The 27,706-nt window shown below is 41.6% G+C and overlaps 1 protein-coding gene across 1 annotated transcript; it reads right to left on the minus strand.

Moving 5' to 3' along the window:
- Positions 1-1,233: 1,233 nt before the first annotated feature.
- On the minus strand, positions 1,234-26,329 carry MAL2 (mal, T cell differentiation protein 2). Its single transcript, XM_090283425.1, has 4 exons — positions 26,102-26,329; positions 12,270-12,440; positions 4,392-4,547; positions 1,234-1,510 (listed from the first exon to the last, which is right to left on the minus strand). Exons 1-4 carry the CDS (start codon positions 26,231-26,233, stop codon positions 1,439-1,441), a joined length of 531 nt encoding a protein of 176 aa, XP_090139551.1. The 5' UTR covers positions 26,234-26,329; the 3' UTR covers positions 1,234-1,438.
- Positions 26,330-27,706: the final 1,377 nt, after the last annotated feature.

Consider the following 27,706-nt stretch of genomic DNA (forward strand, 5'->3'; position numbering starts at 1 on the left):
AAGCAAAGATTGAAAATATAGAATAATCAGAAGTCTTCTTTTCCCAGAGGTAGCCATCTTGGAGCAAGAGACGAGTACCTTGTTTGAATAGTGTGGTGGGAGCTGGGCCTAACTTCTGCCGCTCAAGCCATTTTGGCACCTTTCCACAACCAGGGTCTCTATAGGGGGTTAAAATACTTTCCTGTGCTATTCAACCACCCAGTTTTTGTGGTGGCTGTTGTTTTAAAACTGATTTTGTGTGTCTGTCACCAATGCAGAAACAACATAGATCTCAGGGCTATTAAAAAACATTTAAGAATCTATAATGTTAAGTTACGTTTAATAATCTATTCAAATTTAACTCAGAAAGTAATGTAAAACAATTAGAAGTAAAAAGTTAACTCTTCAGAGAACTCTGTTTGGTAAAGCCTCACATACCCACATACAAATATTCATATATTCATGCACAGAGCAAACACCTGTATTCTGAAGCATAAATAAATCCGAAGTAAGACACAAGGAGCTGGATACCACTTCCAGTCGTGGTGGATGGACTCTGGAGATCTCACGTTAAGGATACCAGATGTTAGGAGACCCTAAGTTTCATTAAGCAACTAGGGTTCATGTCATAAATTACTTTTTCCTATACTCAAGACTGCTTGAATTAGCTTGAGAAACTATATATCCCTTCAAGGGTAAGCATTTGACCTTTAACACAAAGGCAATGTGATTGTTGCATAAGGAGACTAAATATTATGTGGTTTGTCTAATTAGCTCTATACCTTTCAGGACCAGTTCAATAATATACAGAATGCATAACTAAGGTTTTACATCAGAGGTCGGGAAACTAGCCTGCTGCCTACTTTTGTAAATAAAATTTTATTGGAACACAGCTACACTCATCCGTTTTCATATTATCTACAGCTGTTTTCATGTAGTAACCGCAGAGGTGAGTAGTTGTTGACAGAAACTATATGGCCCACAAAGCCTAAAATATTTTCCCTTCTAGGCCTTTATAGAAAAAGGATGCCAGTCTCAGTTTACACTAAAGATAGAGTTCAGTGGGAAGCTGATTTGAAGTGTGTTTTATTTTAGGGAGTGTTAGTTATCCATTAAAATTAAGGTTCATGTGACTTAGCAACTAAACAAAAGTGATAACCTCCTTTTATTCATTAAAAAAAAATCTGTGTATTTTATGTCTATAAAAGAAAAATTTCTTTAAAAAAAGACATAAAAGAAGAAAAGAGACTGATGTAAAATTAAAGGCCATTTCTGTTTAATATTGTAATAAAATTAAAATTCTATCTTAGAAATAAACCAAAACTGTACTTAAATTCTCTCCATATACTAAACAAGTTGCTTTTGGAATGGTGTTCTATCTGGATAAAATGGTATCCAAATTGATCAGACATACAAAGTAGACAAAAGAAACACACAGACAGTCAGTTTCTAGGGAGTGTTATGGTCGCCATCTTCGTAAAGCCAGACCCAAACTGCAACCATAACAAGCTGTCGTCACAAAGGCAAAAATCTAAAGAAAAAGAAACAAAAATTCTCATCAGATTTACAGCATTTATTTTAAGAAAATGCTCATTCTTACAAACAATCATCTGAAGACTGACCAACCTACCTAAAGATACTTGAACACTTATGAAAATTGGTTCATATTCATCTTTTTTTTGGTGATTTGTACTACCGTTTTATCCCCTCACACCATTAACCCTTCTTTTAAAGATTCTAGCCCCTAATAATTTTCTCATGTGTAGACAGTCTTATGTTGATCATTTATTCACATACAAGATTCATTTAAGTATTTGTGATACTCCCAATGTGTCATTCAAAATTTATTATGAGATGTCTATTCATACAGTGATCTCACAGCTAAGGAAAGTGTGCAATTATTAGGACTTGGGGATGGATCTGATCATTTCTATGACCCAAGAAAACCCACAGAGATAAATCATCAGGGTGGCATGGGAGACAGTCCTCAAGTCTGCACTCAGCTCTGAAATACTGTCCTTCGGATTCAACAAGGATTTCTTTAGCATGAGTATATTTGGTGCATATAATAAAGTAGTAGGTATTGTCCTGACCAAGTAATTAAATATGATAAAGAATTATTAAGTGCAGGGATCTTTTACCAGAAAACCATAGCTCTGAGAAGTAATATCAGATTAACCTAAAGAACACTTTCACAGTGTAATTACCTTTCTGCTATTCTCCCCACCCTTCCAGTTACCTCTCTGGTACATCTCTAATCTAGACATTGCTGAAGGAGAATAACCACTTTTGATATCTATTATTAGTGAACAGAACTTTCCTCTGAGAAGTGAGGGATTCAATATGATGTCACAAATGAATGGCTCATACATTTAACTATCATTAAAACTCAGGAACAAGATTTACTTCCACTAGAGTCTATGGATGAAATGGGACTTGATGTGGAACTTGAAGCATGTAGAGGTTTACTATGGCAATTTCATTTAGGCAGACAGAGAAAAGGAAGGATAACAGGGACAAAGTCACAGAAGAGGGACAGAGAGAACAGAATCACACTATGGAGAACACTGAAAACTGAGCTCTTAGGGCAAAGACATATTAATGAAAAATTAATGACATCCACCATGAATCAAGTGCTTGAGCACCTATTATTCTTATGAAAGTAGAATCTTAGGGCAACTATAAATCAATCAATATGGGGCTACTTCATGGATCCCAGAGTTGCAATGAGAATCTAGCCTGCACCACTGAAAAGGAGGGAATGGAAATAGTAAAGGAAAACCTACTGGGAATGGATGACTAATAGAAAGGACACTTGATGGAAAAATAAAATGTTAATTCTAAGTCCCTGAACTTTGCTTTGTAAAATGGTTAAAACCAGTGGTTTCCTGATCTTTGGATCACAAGGATTCCATGAAAGCAACTCAGATATGATGAGGTGGATAGAGGTAGCTTTGTAGGAAGGAAGGGTGGGTATCATTCAAGACCCTCTTTCCCCACTTCAGCTAGGACATGTATGCTTCTACCTCCCACACTTACTGGGTTTTAAGTAAGATTTCATTAAGTACAACAGTTACATTTCTCATAAAGGAAGTATAAAGATCATTGATCTGTAAGCCTTTTATTTATTTTTAGAGAGAGAGGAAAGGAAGGAAAAAGAGAGGGGGAGAAACATCAATACAAGGTTGTCTCTTGCATGCCCCAGCTGAAGACCTGGCCCACAACCCGGGCATATGCCCTGACTTGGAATTGAACCGGCAACCCTTTGATTTATAGGTCAGTGCTCAATCCACTGAGCCACACCAGCCAGGTCTGATCTGTAAGCCTTTCGAAGTCGGAACCATGCCTCCTTTCTGCTGCAATCCCACCTTCTGTCTAATTCATTGTAGACCACGAATGGATTCTGACAATCCTAACAGAGACATGGGAAACTCAGGACAATAGGTCTTGGAATCATCAGTCCTCTACCCTTCAGAACCTAGACTCCTGACCTTTGTTGTCCAATATATAACAGCTACTAGCCACGTGTGGCTATTTAAACATAAATTAAAATTATTAATTAATGAATAGCAGCCATAGTAGATAGTGCATATATAGAACATTTCTATCATTTTAGAAAGTTCTATTGGACATTAGTCCAGATGTATTTTAATGGCTATATGGGGAGTCCTGGACTGTTTATGTGCTGTGTGTGCAAAAAACATTAGAATCAACAATTTGCTGTATAGTCATATTAAATATCAAGAGATTTCCGGGAATAATTTAGATGTCTGGTGTCTTAAAATTATCTATAAAAATAGAAATACTATATTATTCATTCGAATTGGCTATGTCAATACAAAGAATGATAAACTCACTTAAGTATATAAATTACGAAAGATAAAAAATTCAAAAAATCTCCCCATGGAAGGCATTTCACCTCTATGCCATCTACTGTAATGGCACATTTGCCTTCCCGCTCACCTGGACTCTCCTCCATGGCAGGAACTGTACCTTATTCATCTCTGTCCCAACACCCAGCAAATTACCTCCCTCATGGTAGGCTCTCAGTAAATACTCACTGAATCCAAATGAATTACAAATAGGTATTGAACACCAAAGAACAAATCTCCCTTACCATGTCTGAAGTTACAAGAAGTAAAAGGCACAATTAATTCTTTTTACAAAGTGGACTTTGTTGTGGAAGGCCGACAACTGCCATGGACTGCTATAATCTTACATGACTGTCACCCTCTCGGTGCTTCAGTTTCACCATCCCCAACACTATGGGTAAGGAGAGGACTTGACTCATAAGGTTACCATGCAGACACACAGCTATTCCATATGCTCAATGCTAACGGTGGCCTGAGGAGGTACTCAGAGACCGTGACGGAGAAGGGCGTGCTGGGAAACTGTCGTCATCCAACACTCACTGTAGCTGCTATGTTTATGTTGTACTGGTTGTCGTCCAGGAGCGGCTGCACGGCCAGGGTCGTGTTGCAATGCAGATCGTGCAGGGACGTGGCTGCTGCTTCCAGCAGGAAGGCCCCGAAGTAGAAGACGAACACTGTAAAATGGTAAGCAAAGTCCTGAAAGAGGAGGGAAAAGACAGACATTGACCATGAGAACTAATGGTATATATGTTCTTCTGTTCCTTATTTCAAATGATGACGTTGAGGTTCAGGAAGATCAGAACATTTAATCAATCCTGAACTCCATCAGCCATTTCTTTGGGCTGCTTTAGCAATGGCAAGCTATTAGAATCCACGTGAAAATCAACTAGCCCAAGGTCGTTGGCCGGTGGCAAACCTTCTGTATACTGCGTTTTATAATAAAGTATGTAATTTTAGTTTACGTGAAGGTGCCACAGAGACCATTATTAATGAACATAATGTAAGAAGGAGTAACATACGCCATCCTTATAAGTTAAGTAAAATACCAGTTAAATTGTATCTTGTTATTATAGTTATTATACAATAGTTGTATTAGTGTAGTACACTATAGTTATAATATATACACACATTTGATAATTATATTTTTAGCATCATTTTTACCCATTAGATTGTCACACCATAACATTAAAAGATACAGAAGACCTATGAAATCTTAGAATTCAATAACATATCCCCCAACATTCTTAAAAAAACAAATAATAAATTCATATACTTCTACAAAAAGTATAGGAAACGTTCATATAAAACTCAACTGTTACTAGGTTATTTCATATGTTGCTGGTATTAATATAAAGCATAACTTTACTAAAAATTACATAATCTTACCTGAATTAATGTATCATCAACACATTGATTTGTGTTTTTGTTAACAGTTCCCATATACTAGATACTTTACATTCATTATCATTCATCTTTACAACCCCATTTTACAAATACAAATTTATTATCCCCATTTTACAAATACAAATTTCTTCTTTGTAATTTTTTTTTAGTTGAGTCACTGTCTCAAAGCCACACAAATATGAATTTTGGAAGGGAGAACTCAAGCCCACATAGGTCTGTCTGGTTCCAGAGTCTACTTTATTTTTTTAATTACATATTATACTTTTATTTTACCATTTCTACCAACACTAGAAATGTTGGGAAAAAATACTAAAATCATCTCTCAAGCATGTTAATTTAATCTCACAATCCATAAAAGTTAGAAGCTCTAAATATTTTAGTTAATATCCACAACAAATACTTCTAGAAAATTAATTCTTTATCAAAATGCACTCTTGTTTTTTACATGAACAGTATACAGGCAACATTAAACCATTATCACAGGGGGAAACAATGATTTTTTTTCCCAACAATTAAGTCTAACAGTTCCAGAATGTAACAATTCAAAATTGTCACCAGATGGTGACAATGCTATGACACACATGGCTCAAAATTTTTTCTGGCTGAGAGTATACGAGATACATTACAAAACCTATCAAAAACAACCAGATGGTCAAAATTGCAGAGTATGTAGAAAATCTCAAAAGAAAAGAAAAAAGGAGCCATTTCTAAACATGGCAAGCATTTAAGTAAACTCCTTAAAAACAAGAGTTGGCTCTTTGAAAATATGTCTATCAATCAGTGGAACAAAATAGAGCACCCAGGAATAAGCCACACCTGTTTGAGCAATTGATATTTGATAGAGGTGGCAAGAGCATACAATGGATCAAAGACAGTCTCTTCAATAAATGGTGCTGGGAAAACTGGACTGGTACACATAAAAAAAAAAAAAAAAAAGAAAGGAAGAAAAAGAAACTAGCCCAACTTACATTATATACAAAAATAATCTTGAAATGGATAAAAGACTTAAACATAAGTCGCAAAACCATAAAAATCCTGGAAGAAAACATAGGGAGTAAATTCTCAGATATTCAATGTAGAAATATTTTTGATGATTTATTTCCTAAGGTGTTGGAAACAAAGCAGAAAATAAGCAAATGAGACTACATCAAATGAAAAAGTTGTTGTATAGCTAAAGAAACCATCAGTGAGACAAACAGGGGACCCACTGTGTGGGGGAACATTTTCACCAATGATACATCGACAAAGGTTTAATCTCCAAAATATACAATGAGATAAAACAACCCAATGCCAGGAAGACAAACAACCCAGTTAATAAATGGGCAAAAGACTTGAACAGACACGTCTCCAAAGAGGACACACAGAGGACTCGTAGACATATGAAAAAATGCTCAACATCATTAATCATTGGAGAAATGCAAATTAAAACTGCAATGAGATGTCACCTTACACCTCTCAGAACTGCAACCATCAGTAAATCAATAGACAACAAATGTTGGTAAGGGTGTGAAGAAAAGGGAACCCTAGTGTACTGTAGGTGGAGAGTCGGGGGATGGTGGCTTTGCAGAGGGAACTGAGGGAGCAGCCACCAGGATCCTTGTGCCTAGTCATTCCCTATCCTGCAGGGGTCATCTTGCTCAGGAAGAGCAGTCCTCTCCAAGTGACATTAGCCTGAGGGGAAGCAATAGCCCTGCCTGCAGGAATGACTCTGTCCAACCCTGTGGTCCTTCAGCCTGACTGCTAATTATAGATTGACTGGATTAACAACAGAGAGAGAGAGCCACAGACTGTGGATTCCTGGTAGTTTCAAACAGGCTGCCTAGGGCCAGACTGGGACACCTTCTGACATCACCAGGGAACGATCCAGAAAGAGAAGACAGTATACCTGTACAAAAGCATACAAGACATGGTGGGCAGAGTGACTTGGTCAGCCAGCCAGAGGGAAGAACCCAACAAAGAACAATGCAACAACAACAAAAACCCAATTACAACCTGGGAGCCCACATAAACAACATAAAAAGCATCCCAAGAGTTTCAAGTTCAGGAGATCAAGGAGACTGAACCAATGAATCCCACAGGTCTCCTACCGCAGAAGATCACACCATGAAAACAGAGTCAAAGCAGATCAATATAAGAAGCAGAAACAAACAAGAAGAGTCACCTAAAATAGGGAGACAAAGAACCCCCAAATGGAAGGAAAGGAGAAATCCCCAGAAAGAGTGCTAAATGAAATAGAGGCAAGAAAACTATCAGACATTGAGTTCAAAATAATGGTTATAAGGAAGGTCAGTGAGCTTGGTGAGAACTACGAAGAACTCCAGAGAAGCTACAAGGAATTTACTATGAACTACACCAGCATGAAAAAGGACATAGCCATTATCAGTAAGAGCCAGGAGGAAATGAAGACTACAGTTTCTGAACTGAAGAACACAGAAGAAGGAATCAAAAACAGGCTAGATGAAGCAGATCAGATCAGTGAGCTGGAGGACAAGGTAGAAAAAAATTCCTGGAGCAACAAAATGAAAAAAAAAAAGACTCAAAAAGAACAAAGAAGGTTTAGGGAGCTGTAGGACAACATGAAATGTAATGATATCTGTATCATAGGGATACCAGGAGGAGAAGAAAAGGAGCAAGGGATAGAAAACCTGTTTGAAAAAGCAGTGACAGAAAACTTCCAAAATTTGATGAGAAAAAGTCATGCAAATTCAGGAAGCACAGTGTCCCAATGAAGATGAATCCAAACATGCCCACTCCATAACATACAGGAGAGCTCTGATAAGGCTATCAGTGGATTTCTCAACAGAAATACTACAAGCCAGAAGAGAATGGCAAAAAATATTCCAAGCAATGAAAAACAAAGGCCTACAACCAAGACTACTCTACCCAGCAAGGCTCTCATTCAAAATGGAAAGTGAAATAAGGAGTTTCCAAGACAAAAGAAGGCTAAAAGAATACATCTCCACCAAACCAGCATTGCAAGAGATGCTAAAGGGTCTGCTTTAAGAAGATGAAGAAACAGAGAGAGACAGAGAGGAACACAAGTACAAAGGGGAAAAATGATGATGAATAAATACCTATCAATAACCTTAAATGTAAATGGATTAAATGCACCAATCAAAAGACATAGGGTAGTTGAATGGATACAAAAACAAGAGCTGTATATATGCTGTCTATAAGAGATCCACCTCAGAACAAAAGATCTACACAGATTGAAAGTGAAGGGATGGAAACATATATTCCAAGATAATGGATATGAAAAAAACTGTGGTAGCAATACTTAAATCAGACAAACAGATTTCAAAACAAGGGCCATAAAAATAGACAAAGGACACTACATAATTCTTAAGGGATTAATCCAACAAGAAGGTAAAACCCTTATAAACATATTTGCACCTAACAAAGGAGCACCCAACTATATAAGGAAAATCTTGGATGACTTCAAGAAAGATATTGACAACAACACACACATAGTAGGGGATTTTAACACCCCATTGTCAACAGTGGATAGATCTTTCAAGCAAAGAATCAACAAGGATATTGTGGCATTGAACAACCCTCTAGATCACATGCACTTAATTGAGATATACAGAAATTTTCACCCCAAAGAAGATATAAATTCTTTTCAAATGCACATGGAACATTTTCAAAGACAGATCACATGGTAGGACACAAAACAAGCCTCAACAAATGCAAGAAAATTGAAACCACATCAAGTATCTTCTTGGGTCACAGTGGCTTGAAACTATAAACCAACCTCAAGGAACAAACTCAAAAACAATCAAATTCATGGAGGCTGAATAACATCCTATTAAATAATGAATGGGTTAACAATGAGATCAAAGATAAGTCAAAAAGTTTCTGGAAACAAATGAAAATTAACACACAACAGCCCAAAACTTATGGGACACAGTGAAGGCAGTCTTGAGAAGGAAAGTTCATAGCAATACAGGCCTACCTAAAAAGGACAGAAGAATTTCAAATGAACAACCTAACCCTACATCTACAAGAACCAGAGGAACAATAAGAACAATAACAAAGCCCAGAATGAGTAGAAGGAAAATAGTCAAGATCATAGCAGAATTAAATGACTTAGAGACTAAAAGAACAATTCAAAGTTTCAACAAATCCTGGATGGCTTCACAGTCAAAATTTCACCAAAAACATTTAGGGAAGAGCTAACTCCTATCCTCAAACTATTCCAAAAAATTTAAGATGAGGCCAGTATTATCCTAATTCCAAAACCAGGTAAAGACACAAAAAGGAAATAAAATTACAGGCCAATATCACTGATGAACATAGATGCTAAAATCCTCAACAAAATATTGGCAAACTGGATCCAGTAATACCTTAAAAAGATCATACACTGTGATCAAGTGGGATTCACCCCAGAGATGCAAGAATGAAATAATATTTATGAATCAATCAATGTAATACACCATATAAACAAAATGAAAGAAAAATTACATGATAATATCAATAGATGCTGAAAAAGCATTTGATAAAGTACAGCACCCACTTATGATAAAAATGCTCAGCAAAGTGGAAGAAGAGGGAGCATGCTCAACATAATAAAGGCCATATATGAGAAACCTATGGCCAACATCATTCTTAATGGGCAAAAACTAAAAGCTTTCCACCTAAGATCAGGAGAAACACAAGGGTATCCACTTTCACCACTTTTATTCAACATAGTATTGGATGTTCTAGCCACAGTGATCGAATAATGTAAATATTTCAAAAACTCACATGGAACCAAAAACGACCCCGAATAGTCTCAGTAATCTTGAGAAAGAAGAACAAAGTAGGAGGGATCATAATACCTGATATCAAACTAATTACAAGGCCACTGTTATCAAGACAGCCTGGTACTGGCATAAGAACAGACACCTACATCAATGGAACAGAATAGAGCCTAGAAATAAACCCACCTCTCTATGGTCAATTAATATTTGACAAAGGAGGCAGGAGCCTACAATGGAGTAAAAATAGCCTCTTTAACAAATGGTGTTGGGAGAACTGGACTGGTACATGCAAAAAAAAAAAAAGAAAGAAACTAGACCACCAACTGACACCATAAACCAGAATAAAACTCAAAATCAATAAAAGACTTAAACATAAGCTGTGACACCATAAAAGTCATAGAGGAAAAAATAGGCAGGAAAATTTCAGATATCCCACATAGCAACATTTTCACTGATATATCTCCTAAGGCAAGGGAAATGAAGGAAAGAATAAACAAATGGGACTACATCAAACTAAAAAGTTTCTGCTCAGTTAAAGAAAACATCAGAAAAATGAAAAGGGAACCAACTATATGGGAAAACATATTTGCCAATGATACCTCACACAAGGGTTTGATCTCCAAAATATATAAAAACTCATATGACTCAACACCAGAAAGACAGACAATCCAATTAAAAAATAGGCAAAGGATCTGAACAGACACTTCTCCAGAGGACATACAGAGGGTCCATAGACATATGGAAGAATGTTCAATATCACTAGTCATCAGAGAGATGAAAATTAAAACCACAATGAGATACCACCTCACACTGGTCAGAATGGCCATCATTAACAAATCAACAAACAACAAGTGCTGGTGAAGATGTGGAGAAAAGAGAACCCTAGTGCACTATAGGTGGGGATGCAGACTGGTGCAGCCACTGTGGAAAACAGTATGGAATTTCCTCAAAAAACTACAAATGGGATGGCCTTTCAATCCAGCAATTCCTCTGTTGGGATTATACCTGAAGAATCCTGAAACACCAATTCAAAAGAACCCAAGCACCCCTATGTTCATAGCAGCTCTGTTTATAATAGCCAAGTGCTGGAAACAGCCTAAGTGCCCATCAGTGGATGAGTGGATCAAAAACTGTGGTACATTTATATGATGGAGTACCACACAGCAGAAAGAAAGAAGGAACTCCTACCTTTTGCGACAGCATGGATGGAAGTGGAGAGTATTATGCTAAGTGAACTAAGCCAGATGGCAAAACATAAATACTATATGATCTCACCTAATACAGGAACCTAATGTACAAAACAAACAAATGAGCAAAATAGAACCAGAGGCATGGAAACAGGGGGCAGACTGACAGTGACCAGGGAGTTGGGGATAAGGGGGGAAAGAAGGGGAAAGGTCTAGTCAAGGAACAGGAATAAAGGACCCATGGACATGAACAACAGGTGGGGACTGACCATGGCGGAGGGGCAGGGCAGGGGAGAACAGCGGGGGAAAATGGGACAATTGTAATAGAACAATAATAAAATAAAAAACTACTCAGATGACCCAGAAGGCCACAGCTACGGACAACTGGTGATTGGCAGCGTCATCATGACAATGCTGCTGTCTCATGCATCATGTCTTGCGCAGTTTTTTTGGCAAAACATCAAATCATCCAGGTGACTCAGCCCCGCTATGGTTCAGATCTGGTGCTCCGCAACTTTTCACTTTTTCCAAAACTAAAACCACCTTTGAAAGGGAAGAGATTTCGGACCTTCGATGAGATTCAGGAAAATATGGCGGGGTAGGTGATGGTGATTGGGAGAACAGTGTGAGGCCCCAAGGTGCCTACTTTGTAGGGAACTGAGGTGTCATTGTCCTGTGTACAATGTTTCTTGTATCTTGTATCTTCTTCAATGAACGTCTCTATTTTTCATATGACATGGCTGGATACATTCTAGACAGACCTTGTATGTCACAAGTTCCAACAATCAAAGGCATCTGTTCAATAGTTCAATCATTATAATGCGAGTCATTTGTTGTATGACCGAAGTCTTTGAGTGAAGGTCATCCAACTCATCAAGGAGGAGCGGAAAGATTGCTCAGCTCTATCAACACAGGACCCTCCCAAACTGGGGTCCTGCTGCCCAGCAAGGGGGCAAAGCAGACGCTGTGGTCTGACCTTGTCTCTCCCAGAAGAGGCAACAGAAAGGATGAAGGTCAGGCATTTCAAGACTGAATGAGGTATAAGTTTCCCACATTTTCCCGAAAAAGGCTTAAAAATTCCTTACCAAGAAGTTCCAGTTGGCATCGATCTGAGTCACCATGCCGGAGAGGAACACCCCCAGAAAGAGCAGGGAAAGGGTAAAAGCCGTCACAGACACGAACATGACCCATCCTTGGAGTAGAGGTAGAGGAACGTTGGAGGAGGCCACCAAAATCCAGACGAGTCCCCCGAACAGCTAAAGGTAAAAAGAAAAACGGCAGTAAGTTTGTGCAGCAGAATTGAACGTGTGTGTATTTACCTTTGCTTCTCCGCAGACCCCTGCATGTGATCCTGCAGCCTCACCATCCTCTTCTCTTTATCTTGGTGTGAGATGCCCTCCTCCCTCAGGGGCCAGCCCAGTGCTTTTACTCGCCTCACTCCACTCCACACCAGTTTCTGCACCTGCCTGCAGGCAGGACTCTTGTCCTCGGCCCGAGAACAGACCTAGTCTTCTTTCATCACCTAAAAATATTTTCCTTTGACCTTGCTGCCTCTCTAACTACTGCCCTCTCTAAGTATTTTTTTTTAAACCATTTTTACAAATTCATCTTTGCCTGGTCTCCACTTCTTATTGGTGCTACTCTTCAAACCACTGTACAGTGGCTTCTGCTCTCACCATGTCTCCAAGTTTATTAGCGAAGACCAGCTATAACATTCTACTGTGTCACTTCTAATGGCCATATTTCAGTTCTAATCATGACCCAGTTGTACATGTAAAATTACTGCCTATACAGAATAAAAGTTTCAGCTCTTGTATATGATAGTAACCAATAAAATCTACTATCATTCACTGATACTCTTCTATGCGCTGGGCATGGGAACACAGGCAGGTACTTTAGATTATTCATAGATCTACATACCTACCGCACTGTGCCCGCTTCTAGAAATAAAATGGTAAACAAGCTGCACTTAGCCGCCACCATCACAGAATTCAGTCTCTTATAGCAAAGAAACAATTAAGCCAGTAATTAAAATGCTGCTGCATGGATGTCATAATCAGGCAAACACTGAGCGTTGTAGGTCCACACAATAAGGGCTCTAAATCCAGATTTAAAAAGTCAGAAAATACTCTCTGGAAGTGACACCCCAGAGGACAGGGCTGGGGGAGGGGCAGGGGGAGGAGAAGGCTCTTCCAGAGCAGGAGGTGAGTTCTGAGATGACCGGGTGGGAGCTGAGAGAGCGCCTGGCAGAGCTGGTGACTGAGCTGAAGGTCCTGAAGGTCAGGTCAAGGAGTGAACTTCACCCAAGGGCAACGGGAGCCACAGGTCATCTTGAGCAGGACCTAACGTGACTGGGTGTGCATTTAGAAGTTTCTCTCTGGCTAGAGTGTGACATGACTGGAGAGGAAAGGATGGAGCTGGGGACCACATCGGACACTGTTATAACAACAGAGTATAAACCAGACTGAGGGCACTGAGCAGAGAGAGACGTGAATGGATTACTAGACAGAAATTTAAAAAGGAGACAGGATGGTAGTTGGTGACTAATCTAACGTGGGGGATGCCAGCAAAAGATGAGAATAAGGAAGATACCCAGACTGATGACTTGGGCAACTAGGAGTAAGTGAGAGAATATGGCAGGGAGCAATGGTGAGGGGTAACAATAGTAAATGTCATGAATCTAATAATGGTAGCCTCCTCCATGCTATCCCTAAGGCCACGAAGGCTGCACGTCCTTTGCGTGGTGTGCGGGCCCTTTATGATCTAATCTGCCTTTTGCATCCTGTCTCTTGCCACTAAGTCTCTCACATTTTCCACATAGAAAAAAAAAATCCATAGTCCGAAGACAGAGCTCTTTCATGTCTGAGTGGCCTGATATACGCTGGCCAAGAATGTCTTTCCCTCCCACATGTGTATTTGAGAAACTCCCATTCATCACTCATCTCAGACAGCACACGGTCCAAAAAGTCTCTCGACTTCCACCCCATGCTCAGGAACCCCTCCTCCTCTGGGCACTGCACCTCCTCACTGTGGGGATGCTGCCCAATGAGAAACATTGTAACTGAATGTCCCTGGCTTTCAGTCCTTGGCGTGTGGCCTTATGTGTCTGCATCCGAAAGCCATTTATTAAACTGCATGAGAATCCTTTCCTAACTATCCATCAGGCACTCTGCTAGATTTGGAAACACAAAAACCTAGGCTATATACCTGCCCTGAGGGCAGGTGGGAATTGACTCCACCCCCTCCACCTGTCCCCTCCCACACACACTGGTATCACGGAAGCATGTCTATCTGGCATGTAGAAGGCTATCACATACGTGCTTAGTGAACAGATAACCCCCTAGTGCCCATATGAGAACAGCTGGAGCTCCAGGTACTGAAAACTAATCATCACGTGAATCCTGCTTCTTAAGTATATAGAGAATATCCCAATTGCACAAGCCACTGAAAGTTAAAAACACAACTTTTAATTCAAGTTTCTAAAAAAAAGGCCCAGTTATATAATTCACTACTACTTTGAAAACCATTTTGGAAAGCATGATAAATTATCACTTGAGCAATGAAAACTAAAGCACCAACCTAATAAATTTATAATTGTGGTGGTCTATATCAAGTTCTAATTCAAATCAAACATTAACAATCAACCCAGAAAGTTTTATGAAATAAATCTAAGTCATGAATATTAACGCATATTAAAAATTTAACCACAACATTATTAGTAGCTATGAAAGAACTAGTAATCCCAATGAAATATTTTCTACTCTTTCATACTGTTTAATAAATATCTGATGGTGGTAAGATCTTCAATTTTTTTTTTCTCAGCCTCTTCTTCCTGGTAGCCTTTTCTTCCTCGTCCTATGTTACTTTAAATGCTGTTTAAGAAATGGACATCATTATTAACTATCTATTAATACAAGAGTTATTTATTGAGAAGGTACGAGTATCAAGGGTAATAAAAAAAAATAGGCCATTGTTTATTAGGGGCAGGCAGACTCAAATAGATATACAGAATTATATGCTATAGGAATTGTGATAAATTGACACCTCTGAAGAACAGGGTATGTGATCTCTTGGAATGAAACATAATATTTCATAAACCTAGACTGACCTCAAACAGGTCAGCCTCAAATCTATTGCCAGGCACCACAGAAGGATAGTACAGGAAAACAAACAAACAAACAAACAAAAAAAAAAAACAAAACAAGAAGTAAGAAAAAAGGCAAGGCTCCACCTACAGGAGCTCTAAATCAGGGAGAACTAGACACCATTACATCCGATTCAGGAGCAGATTGTGGCGAGTGCTATAAAAAGAGCTCAACACCACGGGCACTGGGAGGCTGGGAGGAGGGAAGGAACATCCTGGGAGGAGTCGGGGTGGCAGGCAGGGGAGGCAGGCTTGGAAGCAGGCTTCCAAGCAGATCTGGGCTTTGACAGGGAATGCTAACGTGACACGATGTACTTGAATTGTTCTTGTCATAATCAAAATGACAGCCCTTTCAGCACCTCAAAGGCTTGGAAAGGAAGCTCAGTGCTTCTGTGAAGAGAGAACAGATTTACCTCCCCGTCTGTGCTGATGGCGTAGGTAGGGAGGAAGGCATAGGAACGCACAACATCCCTAGCTCAGAGAGCCTGGGAAATTCAGATTTAAGTCCTGCTCACCACAGTGGCTTTGGAAGGTGGAGGATGGGCCAGAGAACATAATTAAGCCTGCTTTGGAGAGCCACCTCCCTCGCTGTAACACTGCCACACTGCTGTCACCAGGGCCTTGACACAATTATCTCTTTCCTACGTTACATCATGATTTCTTTCAGCCAAATGCTACCTTTTCTCCCGAGCTTCCTAACCTGGCTCCAACTTTACAAATTTACTAACATTACCAATACTCAGTATATTCTCTTCATCTAATTCCAGGCTTTGTCAAGCTCCGAGTATTACCAAACACACTGTCACTATCAGTATCCTGTTAAGCAGACGTGACTCTGGAGGGAGCCTTGTCTTCAGAGATAGACAGCAGAGCACAAAGGTGGTTAAAATCTGAGGGCCAGCAGCTGATAAAATATCACAGCAACTGCAGGGAAAACACTGTGAAGGACGGAAGTCAGTGATCACCCAGGCTGTTCTCCTCTTGGATCTGAATCCACGTTCTGAGTCCTGGTCTCCCGTTCACTGCCTTCCATTGCTCTTCGGTGTCCCGAAAAGTCCGATCATGTTAAAACTTCCAAATGCATCACAGTTTTCAAAACTTGTTTTTTCCAGTTTTACTGAGCAGTAACTGACACACAGCCCTCACGGTCAAGTTTAAAGGGCGAAGCGTAATGCTTTGACTTTCATGTATTGTGAAATGGTTAGCACAACGAGTTCAGCTAACATCCATCATCTCATACGGAATGTATGGTGTTTTGAAATTTCTCTCAGGACCTCAGGCGGGGCCCAGGACTCCGCTGCGCCGGCTCAAACTAAAGACAACCTGACTTCCAGGAATGCAAAAGCAAATATTTCCTAGAAGCAGCATTCAGCCCTCCCTGTGATGGTTCCCCCCACCTCCCGAGCTCCCTGGCACACACCTCAAGTGCTCAAATACATTCTGAGTTGCCCTTATTGGATCGCTACCCATCCTTAGAACAACCGCCTCCTTTGTAGCTGACCATACACTTCTCACTTCAGTCTGGCGCCTGCAGGCCAGAGGGGGGAGGCTTGGTTGAAGCCTCCGCACAAGAAAACCATGGAAGTCCTCATCCACACCGCATGTTTTCACTAGAAACTGTGGGCTGGTAAAAATGTATGACCCCCACCGCCCCGGGAAATTCGGCATGGAGCCAGCAGCGATACCCGCAGTTCTGGCTGCAGGGACAACAGACTTCTCCACTTGCCTTCTATTTGGATGGCGTTCTTATGTCCCCAGAGGATTCTATTTGCAAATACCCTGTTTTTTTTCAAATGTCAGTTGTTCCCTCATAGCCTGCTTATAACTATGCTCTCCGACATCTCAGCCAATGATTTTCAAACCCATTTGACACCTTCATTTTAATGTACTCGTATGATTCACTAAGTAAACAGGCCAATGCCAACTCTGACCTATTTCCAGTCACTGTTTGGAAGGAGAACAGAAAAAGGTTAGTGGATGTGAAGGAATAAAGGATTCTTCAACTGCCCCTAATGGAAAATACTTGATTATTTAGAATTTTCGGTATATAACCTATAACTCTCTCTTTCCAATTCTCATACTATTCACACATTGGGTATTTATTTCATCATGTTAGAACAGTGAAAATCAACAAACCAGCATGCCTAGAGGGAAAAAATATTATCTCCCAGTCCGGCTTAGAGAGTTAGTTTGAATAAGAGGGTGGAGCTAATGAAGATAATAAAAATATTAGCTAGCATTTATTGAGCGCTTATGTTTCAACCACTGTTCTGTGTGTTTTACTTGTACCAATCTAATCCTTACAAACACTGAGAATATTACTATTCCCATTTTACAGATAAGTTAGTTGAGATAGAGAGCCATTAATAACTTGCTGTAAGTTACAGTTTATAAATGTTAGGCCTGGGATTTGAACCTGTTGATTGGCTTCCAGAGCTAATGGCCTTAGTATTATGCAGTTCTGCTCCCCTCAAAGTTTAGTGCTCATTCCAGAGCAGGTATTTTACTTATTTTTGCCATAGATTGGCTTGGTGGGAGCAGGGAGAAGGTTGATTCCCTGAAATGATATTAAGTTGATATTAAATTGAGTAGGTAAGTACATAATCATTTTTCTGAGAACACAGTCCACAACTTTCATCAGAATCAAAAGGAATCTGTGCCCCGCCCCCCTCAAAAAAAGTTCAGAATACCTTACTGACTTGGTAACTCCCATTTTAATAGATGCTTATTTATTGGGTACCTGTAAATGAAACAACGTGGTTAAGGAACTGTTTAATATGTTTGACAATTGATCCCCTAGTAGAGAGCACCTACAATGAACTCCATTTAATATACAACTTGTATTTCAATATATTTAAAAAAAATCCTCACCTGAGCATGTTTTTTTATTGATTTCAGAGAGCTAGGAAAGAAGAGAGAGAGAGAGGGAGAGGGGGAGGGAGGTGAGGTGGGGAGAGAGACACAGAGAAACAGACAAACAGACAGACAGAGAAACATCTATCGCTTGCCTCCTGTACGTGCCCCGAGTAGGGATTGAACCCACAACCTAGGTATGTGCCCTGACTGAGAATTGAACCTGCAACCTTTTGGTGTTTGGGATGATGCTCCAGTCAACCTAGCTACCCAACCAGGGCTCAACAGATCAGATTTTTTTTTTTAACTGGGAACATACTTTAGTCAACTGACAGATGTGTTTACAAGGTAGCTCACAAGTCAACTCCTTCACGTGACTACAGTAAGTGGAAACAGTACTAGGGAAAACTGCTGCTGACGTCTCCACCTCTCCAAGCTTGCCTTGTCCCTTGCAATATTCCTGTCACTACCACTATATATGTTTGTACTCTGGCCTCTGTTTCTTGTCCCCTGGACACTGAATCCATTATACTAGTCACGCCGCCATCAAAAATTTTTTTTTTGCTCAATAACTGAACTCCATGTATTCCAGAAAGATAAATTGACTTCCAGGAAGACTTCCCTGCTGGGTGTCATGCCTTGGTGCTGCCATGGTTACTGATGCAGGTTACCTCTATGTGTACAACTGGTTTGAAATCCTGGGAACACAAGTGTGCTTCACCCAGTGGATGGTGAAGCCAGAGTGGCTGACGGCACCTTGAGCATCTCCAAATGCTCAGAACCCAGGACAGTGCTTTCTCCAGAAGATGCTCCATTGCAATGACTGGGAACGCAGCAGTGTGTATAGCGAACAGTTCTAGAAGAAAATGCTCCGGGAGTGCGGGTTGGGATGCGAGGAGCCCGCTGCTGTCTGAAGCCTAGCTCGCCCGCTGTTACATGGTGGGTGTTCAAAACTGGGCAAGAATCTAGTGAAGCAGGAACATGTGCTTCTCAATTTTCAAGTTATTATTGGCAACGCCTACCACCTGGTACAAGATCGCAGGGAACTAGAGTGGAAAATCATGGGGAAGCTGGCACCCTTTGCTAGTCTAGCTCACGATACCTCATTTTCAAGCTTCGTTAGGCCCCACATTTGTTCAGGTTACCTATTCTGCTGTAATTGCCACTGAAACTTTTGACCAGGGCAGCATCTATTCTGTGCCTTACCGCCCCCCCCTCCCCCCCCCCGCCCCACACTGCTTCTGCTCCCTTCCATCAATCCCCATCTGTTCCCCCACCATGCTGATTCTCATCCAAACTGGTCCTGGACTAGTCCTAGTACAGTTCTTAATTAGGGGTACAAGTTGGGAAGGTTTTATTTTTATTTATTTATTTTTTTAAACCAGAGAAAGAAAAACAATGTAAGTTTTGGGAGGCAAAGAGAAATGACAATGTAAGAGGCCTAGATACAAAATATCTGAATGCAAAAGAAGTTTTGCTTTTTAGACTTACATCTGAAACTTTAGAAACATGTTTGAGGATGCTATAAAGAATTATACTTTTCTTTTCCTCCCCATGTGACCCAAACTTCCATTTTGGCTTCTCAAAGAGCTGATGCTCACTTTAAAATGCAAAGCACATGTTACAGGGGAGAAATATGTTCAGGCTCATTTTTAGTCTTAGTTATAATTTTTCTTGATTGTTTTAAAGCCTTCTTTTTCATGTTTGCAGGTAACTAGTTATCCTGTAGGTTAAAAATGTCCATGCACACCAGGGCCTCAACATCAGCAAAAACTGTGCAAATCATGCCTCTTTTCCTCCTTTTTATCTCCCTCCTTCCTGAAAAGTAGTCTATAAAAGTTAAGAATCTCATATATGGTGGGTATGAAAGGACATGGCCCTTCCCATATAAAATAAGACGCAGGAAATCAGGTGAAACTACAAGTCCCCGGAGAAGAATCATGACATTATAAGTGTTGGGCAGGGCTTAAGAGTGTTGCCCTTCTCCACTCCAGCCGTGTCTCCAGGATACTTCCCCACACCATTCAGTTTGTCCTGGAGAACAATCAAGGAGCATCTGTTAAGTACTGCAGGTACGCGACATTGGGCACGCCAGCACGGCTCTCGTCCTTTGTCACTACAGTCTGTCTTTACCATTCATCTATGTCAATGCAGATATGCCATGTTCAGGGCTTCTCCTCGAGCTCTGCAGAACAAATCTCCTCTCCTTGATCTGTTACTTGGGAGCTCAAGGTCAAGGTTTTCATCAACTTGGTTTCAAGTTTTCCATACTTCAGTTCTTCATGTTTCTTACTGGGCTGCCAGTCAGGACCAGTGATTGCTGAAAATAATCACTAGCAGGGACATGGGTTTATTTTCTCTTCTGAAGTTTTAAAGACTCTTCTCACAGGGATAAAGAGTTGTGACTCAGAGGCAAAGGAAAAACCTTACCCTCAGAATCAAAACCCTTTCAGAGAGGGGACATAACCATGATTAGTCCCTCTTCACCCATGCAAACACACAAGTTCCCTCTGCAACCAAAAATCCATTTTCTGGGTAAGAAGAGAAATCTCTATGGATCTAAACATCTATGGGTCAGTCCAACAAGAGTCAAAGCTTTGGGTTGAAACTAATCTGAAATCCCTTCCATATAGATTTATCTGCAGGATGGCATGTGCCTGCTCCACAGCCCCTCCCTCCCCATTATCCTTTTGTTAACATTTGCTTTTCGGGCATAATTCCTCTGAGTTACAGCTTATATTTCAGTTTAGTGTAGCCTTGTTTCAGGACATGTCAAACTTCACATACTTGCCAGACCTCCTAAGCCTCCAGTCTATCTCTCTTCTCTGCTTCTTTCTTTTGTCTTACTTCTGGGTCTCATCATCCCTCATCCAAACCACTGAAAGCCCCTAAATGATCTCAGAGCCCTCAATCTGTTGCATAACCAAACTTCACTGCTCAGAGATTTCTAAAACACAAGTCTGATCAAGTTTATCCCCGTCCGTCAGCAGCTCCGCGACACAGAGGACATTCTATGCCTTGGCCTATCACTCCTCAGCAAAACACAATTTGGACCATACCCGTTCTTTCTTCTTCTTCTTCTTCTGCCACTTCCCCACAAGTCATGTAAAAACAAACAGAAAACCCTAACCATTGCCCGAACCTTCGGCCCACAGACCCCCTGGAATTCTCCTTCCCACTTTTTCTGGCTGCTGAACAGCTACACTTCATGTAAGGCTAAGCTCCAATGTCACAATTGCATGAAAGCTGCCTGTGCCGGCATCCCCCATGACCAGATGTACTCTACCCTGTTTTCCAATAGTGCCTTTCATAACCCAATTTTATGACTTCAAACCCAGCACCGTAATTCTTTCTTGACTTTATACTTCACTGTACAGGAATTTCTTTTATGGGCAGGAGGTATGTTAATTATCCTATTCCCAGGGCATAAAATAAAGCCTAATGCATACCAGATTCTTAATTATTGAATAAGAAAGATTGTGGCATCCAAAACACTATAGCTAGAAGCATGTGAATAAGTCTTAAGATCTCTTGTATGGAGAATGTTAATGACTATCTCAGGGAATGGAAATGGTTTCCTAAATATTGAAACTGTGAAACACACTGACTTCAGTAATGACCTTAGTTCTTTTTCATGTTCAATACTGTTATGTCCAATCTTTCTTGTGCATTATACAAGGTAAGCTCACTGAGGACAGGGACCCAAAATATCTCATTCAGCCTAATCGTACAGATGCTCCAATGTCATTTTCTTATAAAGACACCTGCCAGGAAAATGCTGTAACCGCAGTTCACTTTCCATGCTTACATCTTGCTTCCCTGAATGGTAGGCGTTTCTGCATGTACCCGCACATGCAGGTTACAAGCTCTTTGAGGTGAGGAAGGTAGTCCAAACGCCTTTGTTCCTGGATGAGTGCCTTGCACACAGTAATCAGTCAATAAAGACCTCATGAATGACTTAGAAAACATTAATTCAGGGAACAATTGAGAGTGTTAAAAATAACTTTTGAAGGTGATAGTTTCCATTCTAAACTAAAAGGCTTCATTTTCATTTGCAACACCAGGACAGTATTAAATTCATTATGGCAAGCATGCATTTTTAAATATAGCTGAATACAAAAATGAGGGGCTGACAACTTTGGTACCTGGGTGTGGAACATACATCTACTTCAGAAAACCACCCTGTGCATGTGAGGTTGCATATTTTCACCTATGAAGCTAGTACCCTAAGTTGCTTTACTTGGTGCTGTTAGGCGGGCACTATTTGTGTCTTTTGAAATATCTCCCATCAAATGGTTTCCAACAGAGAGATTGTGAATGGGATAGAGTAAGGGAGATTGGGATTGAGTTTTTTGAACCAAGTTATTGGTTAGTGAGAGAACTAAACTCTAAGATCATGGTTTGATTAGCTCAGTGAACTCTTGGCAGGCCAGGCCATCTTTGTCAGATGCTGTTTTCACGTGTTAAATTTTAGACAGCAATGGGACATAAATAGAGAAATTACAAAGACAAATGAATTTGAAAAGAAGGTTAAAATTCAGAAGAAATTTGGAGATACCCAGAAACATTGAAAGAGGCTAAAATAATGGACCCATAGAAAGGAGATCACCTAGTTTAGAACCATCCTGGCAAATCTCACATTTAATTTACAGGTGGAGTAATTTCTAAAGAGGAGTCATGGGAGACAGAATTGGAAAACTAGGAGAAGATTAAGAAAGCAGGAATCAAAAGTGCTTCAAGAGTGCTCATCCAGCTCATATCTATGCATCTTCTCAGGGTGGGCATTCTAGATAGAGGGGTAACCAAGACTCCTCCGTTTCTGCTCCCTGACAGCCTATAACCCCGTATCTCCGAGTGGTGCGGGAGGATGAGAGTCCAGGAGCCATAGCTGTGTCCAGTGTGGTCTCTTGTTCCGCTAAAGTCACTAGTTCCATTGTAACACTGGAACACTTTTAATGGTCCTTTTACTTTTTTTTTTTTTTTTTGAGCAGGGGAGTAGTGTGGGTAAGGAGAGAGGTTGATATTCCAGTAAAAGGGGTAATGGAGGCCTAAGATTGAAACCTACTGAGATGTTTGGCCACAGTGAAATGTAAACTGAAATGGCTTTTGGAAGGGATTCTGTTCTAGCTAGATAAGGGTCCTAGGTGTGTTGGGGGGGGGGGGGGTAAGAAGCCAGAGGAAATAAAGAGATAAGCAGAATGAACTGAATACTTCTGTGAGTCTGGGGTCCCTCCTAGGATGGAGAGTGTTAGAAATTCTACTGGGCAGAGACAGAGAGAGAGAGAGAGAGAGAGAGAGAGAGAGAGAGAGAGACAGAGAGACAGAGACAGAGAGACAGAGAGAACTCACCTCTGCAAGAGAGCTTTCTTGTCCACAGAACCCCGAGAAAGGCCTCCCTCAGTGGTTCCTCACTATGACTGAACATTAGAACCTCTGGGAGCTTTTAAAAAACCTAGCAGACATTCTGGGTGCTCCCCCAGAGGTTCTGATTTAATTAGTCTGGGCTGGTAACAGTATTTTAAAAAGCTGCCCAAGTAATTAAGTACAGCCAAGAGCTGAGAACTAACCACTGGGCTAGGTAAACAGCTATGGGTGTAGGGAGAGGAAATAGGTTAACTCCCTTTCCACTCTTTTCCCTCAGAATTGAGCAGTGTTTCTGAAAGCGTCCATGTTCACAGGTGATTCTTTTACTGGGATTTGATTTGATGACAGATGGATGAGCCTTCTATTGGGTTGGCCAAAAAGTCTGTTTAGGTTTTTTCTGCAAAAAAGACACATTTTTCATTTTCACCAACAACTTTATTGATCTGGATATTTTGAGTGGGTTGGCTATCCCCCACTATTGACTTCTAGTGGGCACAGGCCAGGGGTGCTGCTAAACATCTTCCAATGCATAAGGCAGCCCATAGAAAATAGATATTTGGCCAAAATGTGAATAATACCAAGAAACTTTGGAAACCGCTTCTGACACTGCACATATATTATTCTGTTTCAGTTCTGTTTTTACCTTTCTTGAAATAATAAAGCATAATATGCCAAAAATGTTGCACGTTTTTGTCTATCTTCAATATTAAAACGGCTACACAAAAATTTATTGATTTTGATAAGTTTTTAAAATATGCACACTGATAGGACAGCTGTCACAATACAATCTAACAAAATTGTTTCGAATGAAGTTAAAGACAACTAAGCACTACTAGAGCCATCTTATGGAAAAAAACTAAAAATTTTTTTTGCCAACCCAATAGTTCCATGTATGCATATATGTTTCTTTAGATATATACATACATATGTAAATACGTAAGTATATATTTGAATAAATATTACAAAAATATACAGCATATCAAATTGGAGAATTCACATGTATTATTGCTTAGGATAAGTCTAGGGTAGGCAACGAAGTTTAGAAAGTGAATCTATTTAAATGAACAGTCTGTAAATTCTAATACAAGGGGTATATGGATGGGGGAAAACCTTCTAAAAGAGGCATGCATACAACTGGAGTTCGGGTAACACAGAACTGAAGTGGCCCAGAACACATACAATCTTTCTCCCTAGATCTTAACTGTTTTCAACGAGTCTCTCTTCGAAGAGCAGTGCCGTCGGCCCAGTGCCATCTACTCCCCACACTACCCACACGGACGCCTGTGCCTCCTCCGAAGCATTTACGTGCTTCTCCACTGGGCTCAGACTCAAACCAGCCTCTGCTGGCCTCGCAGTCATGATCCGATTACTGATGTCATAGCCTGTAACTCACTTATCTCCCTTTTCAGATTCAAATCTGAGCTAAACTTAACTTAGGGTGCCCTAGTCACCTTAGCATAATAGGGCAGAAAACCAATGCTCACAAGGTGTTCCAGCCCCACAAGCACAAAAGGGAAACCGAAGCGACCCAAATTCAGGTTATGCAAACCCAAAAGGAGGGGGTGGAGGGAGACATATGAAAAACCCACACGGAGCAAACAAAACCAGCCCGTAGAGAGGCGCTGACATTTTCACTCTATTTGTAGTTCCCAGGGCATGATGCAACTTCAGGTTGCCCAATTTATGTTTGCAAACTTTCCCCTGGCCTACATCGAGCTTTAAAAGCTTCCAACTCCTTCCAGGTCCTTTAAAAGAAGTTCTAGTCTCCAGCTCAAGAAGGCTGCACAACAGGCCAGGTGACCTCACCTTCACTTGGGCCCTACAAAGTGTGCCGAGATAGGTAAACGAGGAAGAAGGCGCAAAGGCAGGCAGGGGAACTTGACAGCCACGTTTGTACCTTTCCCTCCCCGTTCTCACGCCCACTTGATAGCAAAGTGCCAAGGGCACCTTACATACTTCACTTTCTTTCCGCCCTGCCTCTGGAGCCCGGCTCCTCTCTGCAACCCAAAGGACACTCATAATGGCAATCGGGGGCCTTCCTCCTCTTCTTCCTGTTACCTCCAACCCGCTCTCCACAGTGTGGAAGCCTCCTGGTCACCAGTCATGGGCTACACCTTTGTACCACCCAACAAAATGGCAGGTTAGCAACAGGCAAGGCCGAGAGCGCCTGCTCTGGCTCTAGCCAAGCGCGGACCCTGGCCAAGCCGCCGAGGGTCTCTGACGGCACCTTCAAACCCAACACTTTCTTCTCCCGACGTCCCCAAACCAACGTCGCGCCGGGTTGCCCGCTCGCTCTCTCGGGGCCATTTCTATCGCCAGCGGGGGCGCAGGTGCCAGCGTTAACAGGTGCCAGGCGAGAGGGCCCGGGCGCAGCGCCGCCACCCAGCTTCCTGCTGTGCTGGGCTTCTATGGGGACCCCAGGAGGCGCGCAGGAAAAGGCCACGTTCAAGCGAAGGGAGCTGGGGCGCGCACAGAGGGAGACAGGACGCGGGCCAAGGATGCCGCTGCCAGTCTTCGCTTTCCAGGCGCGACCCTCGCCGAGGTGGCTTCACTTACAATCTCCAGGCAGACGAAGGCGCCCGAATAGGTCCGCAGGATGTCGGGGCCGGCTGGCAGGGTGACCCGAGGCGCCGGGAAGGACACGGCGGGGTTCGGGGGCGGCACGACTGGCGCTCCGCCGGCCGACATGCTGCCGCTGCCGCTGCTGCGTCTCCGCGCGCCGCCGCCGCCCTCCGCCCGCCTCCACCTCCCGGGCTCCCGCCGCGCCTGGGAGCTCGGGTCCTTGGAGCCGGACGCGAGGCGCGGCCGGGGGCGTGGCCGCACTACCCTGGGCCTCGCGGTCCCGCCCCGTCACGTGGATCCAGGTGAGCACGCCACCGCCCCGGCGCCCCCGTCGGTCACGTGCACAGGTGCGGCCGCCACCTGGCGCGATCCTTCCTGCTCCGCTTTCCTAGTCCCCTCTCTGGGCCAGTGCCCTAGGTTCCCGGGTCCTCTCAACGCCCGGCCCCCGGCTGTGCTCGTCATCTGTCCCTTCTATTTCTCTTCCTAGTTTCCCCCTGTTCTCGTCCACTTGTCTTCCCCCACTCTCACGGCTCCCCTACTCCACTTTCCTCAATTTAACTGCAAACTGATCTTGGAAATGTGAATCAGAAGGTAAAATCAAGGTCACCAGTCACACCTAAAAATCGGAGTGGATCTGCTTAAAGTGGGACTCTAGTGGGAAGTTTCAAACATTATCAGGACAGCGTCGGGCATTGGAGTCAGATGGCTCATCTCCACACCTACTGGTGGTGGATGCTGGGCTGGTAACCTGCTGCCTTGCGCGCCAGTGATTCGATGTGCTCCTCAGTGAAATGGGGATGAGGGTGTCTACCTGGTATGGGTGCTGGAATTACAATGATATAACATGAAAAGAGTTCAGCGCGTAGTAAGCGCTTCTTAAATGATAACTAACTTAATATGACGACTGCTAGTTTTTAAATTTTTGCACACGCACATATCAAGCTTTTGTGTACCTATGATGTTGCAGAGGTTATATTTTCCCTATAAAACTAATAATTCATCTCACTTAAAAGAGATTTTTAAGTATGTGTGCAGCCGATTGCTGATTGCTAGAGGGGAGGGAGGGCGTTGGGGCTGGGTAGAAAAGGTGAAGGGATTAAGAAGTACAAATTGGTAGTTACAAAATAGTCATGGGGATATGAATGAAGTACAGCATAGAGAATATAGTCAATATTGCAATAACTATGTGTAGTGCAAGGTGGGAGCTGGAAATAGTCGGGGGAATATTTCGTATAGTTTATGATTTTCTAACCACTGTGGTGTACACCTGAAATCAATACAACATAATACTGAAAGTAAACTGTAACTTGAAAATAAATAAATAAATTTAAAAAGTCTATGTGTGCTTTGAATTCCCTGTCCCAGTTTATCCCCATTTAAAAAAATCTTTGATTTTAACGTCAACATTTTGTAAGTGAGATAAAGGAGGTGAGATTAATATTCTCAAACTTTAGCTGAAGATAAAACAACACATGCCAGCATACACCTGTAGACCAGGTTGGAAAAATATTGGTTGACATCATCAGGCATTCTCCAAATTGAATACTGACCTTGTCAGTCAGGTTTGGCCTTTGAGGGACTGTTTACCAGTATGCACTG

This window comes from Furipterus horrens, unplaced genomic scaffold (genome assembly GCF_987537825.1).
Source record: "Furipterus horrens unplaced genomic scaffold, mFurHor1.1.pri manual_scaffold_7, whole genome shotgun sequence".
Taxonomy (NCBI): Eukaryota; Metazoa; Chordata; class Mammalia; order Chiroptera; family Furipteridae; genus Furipterus; species Furipterus horrens.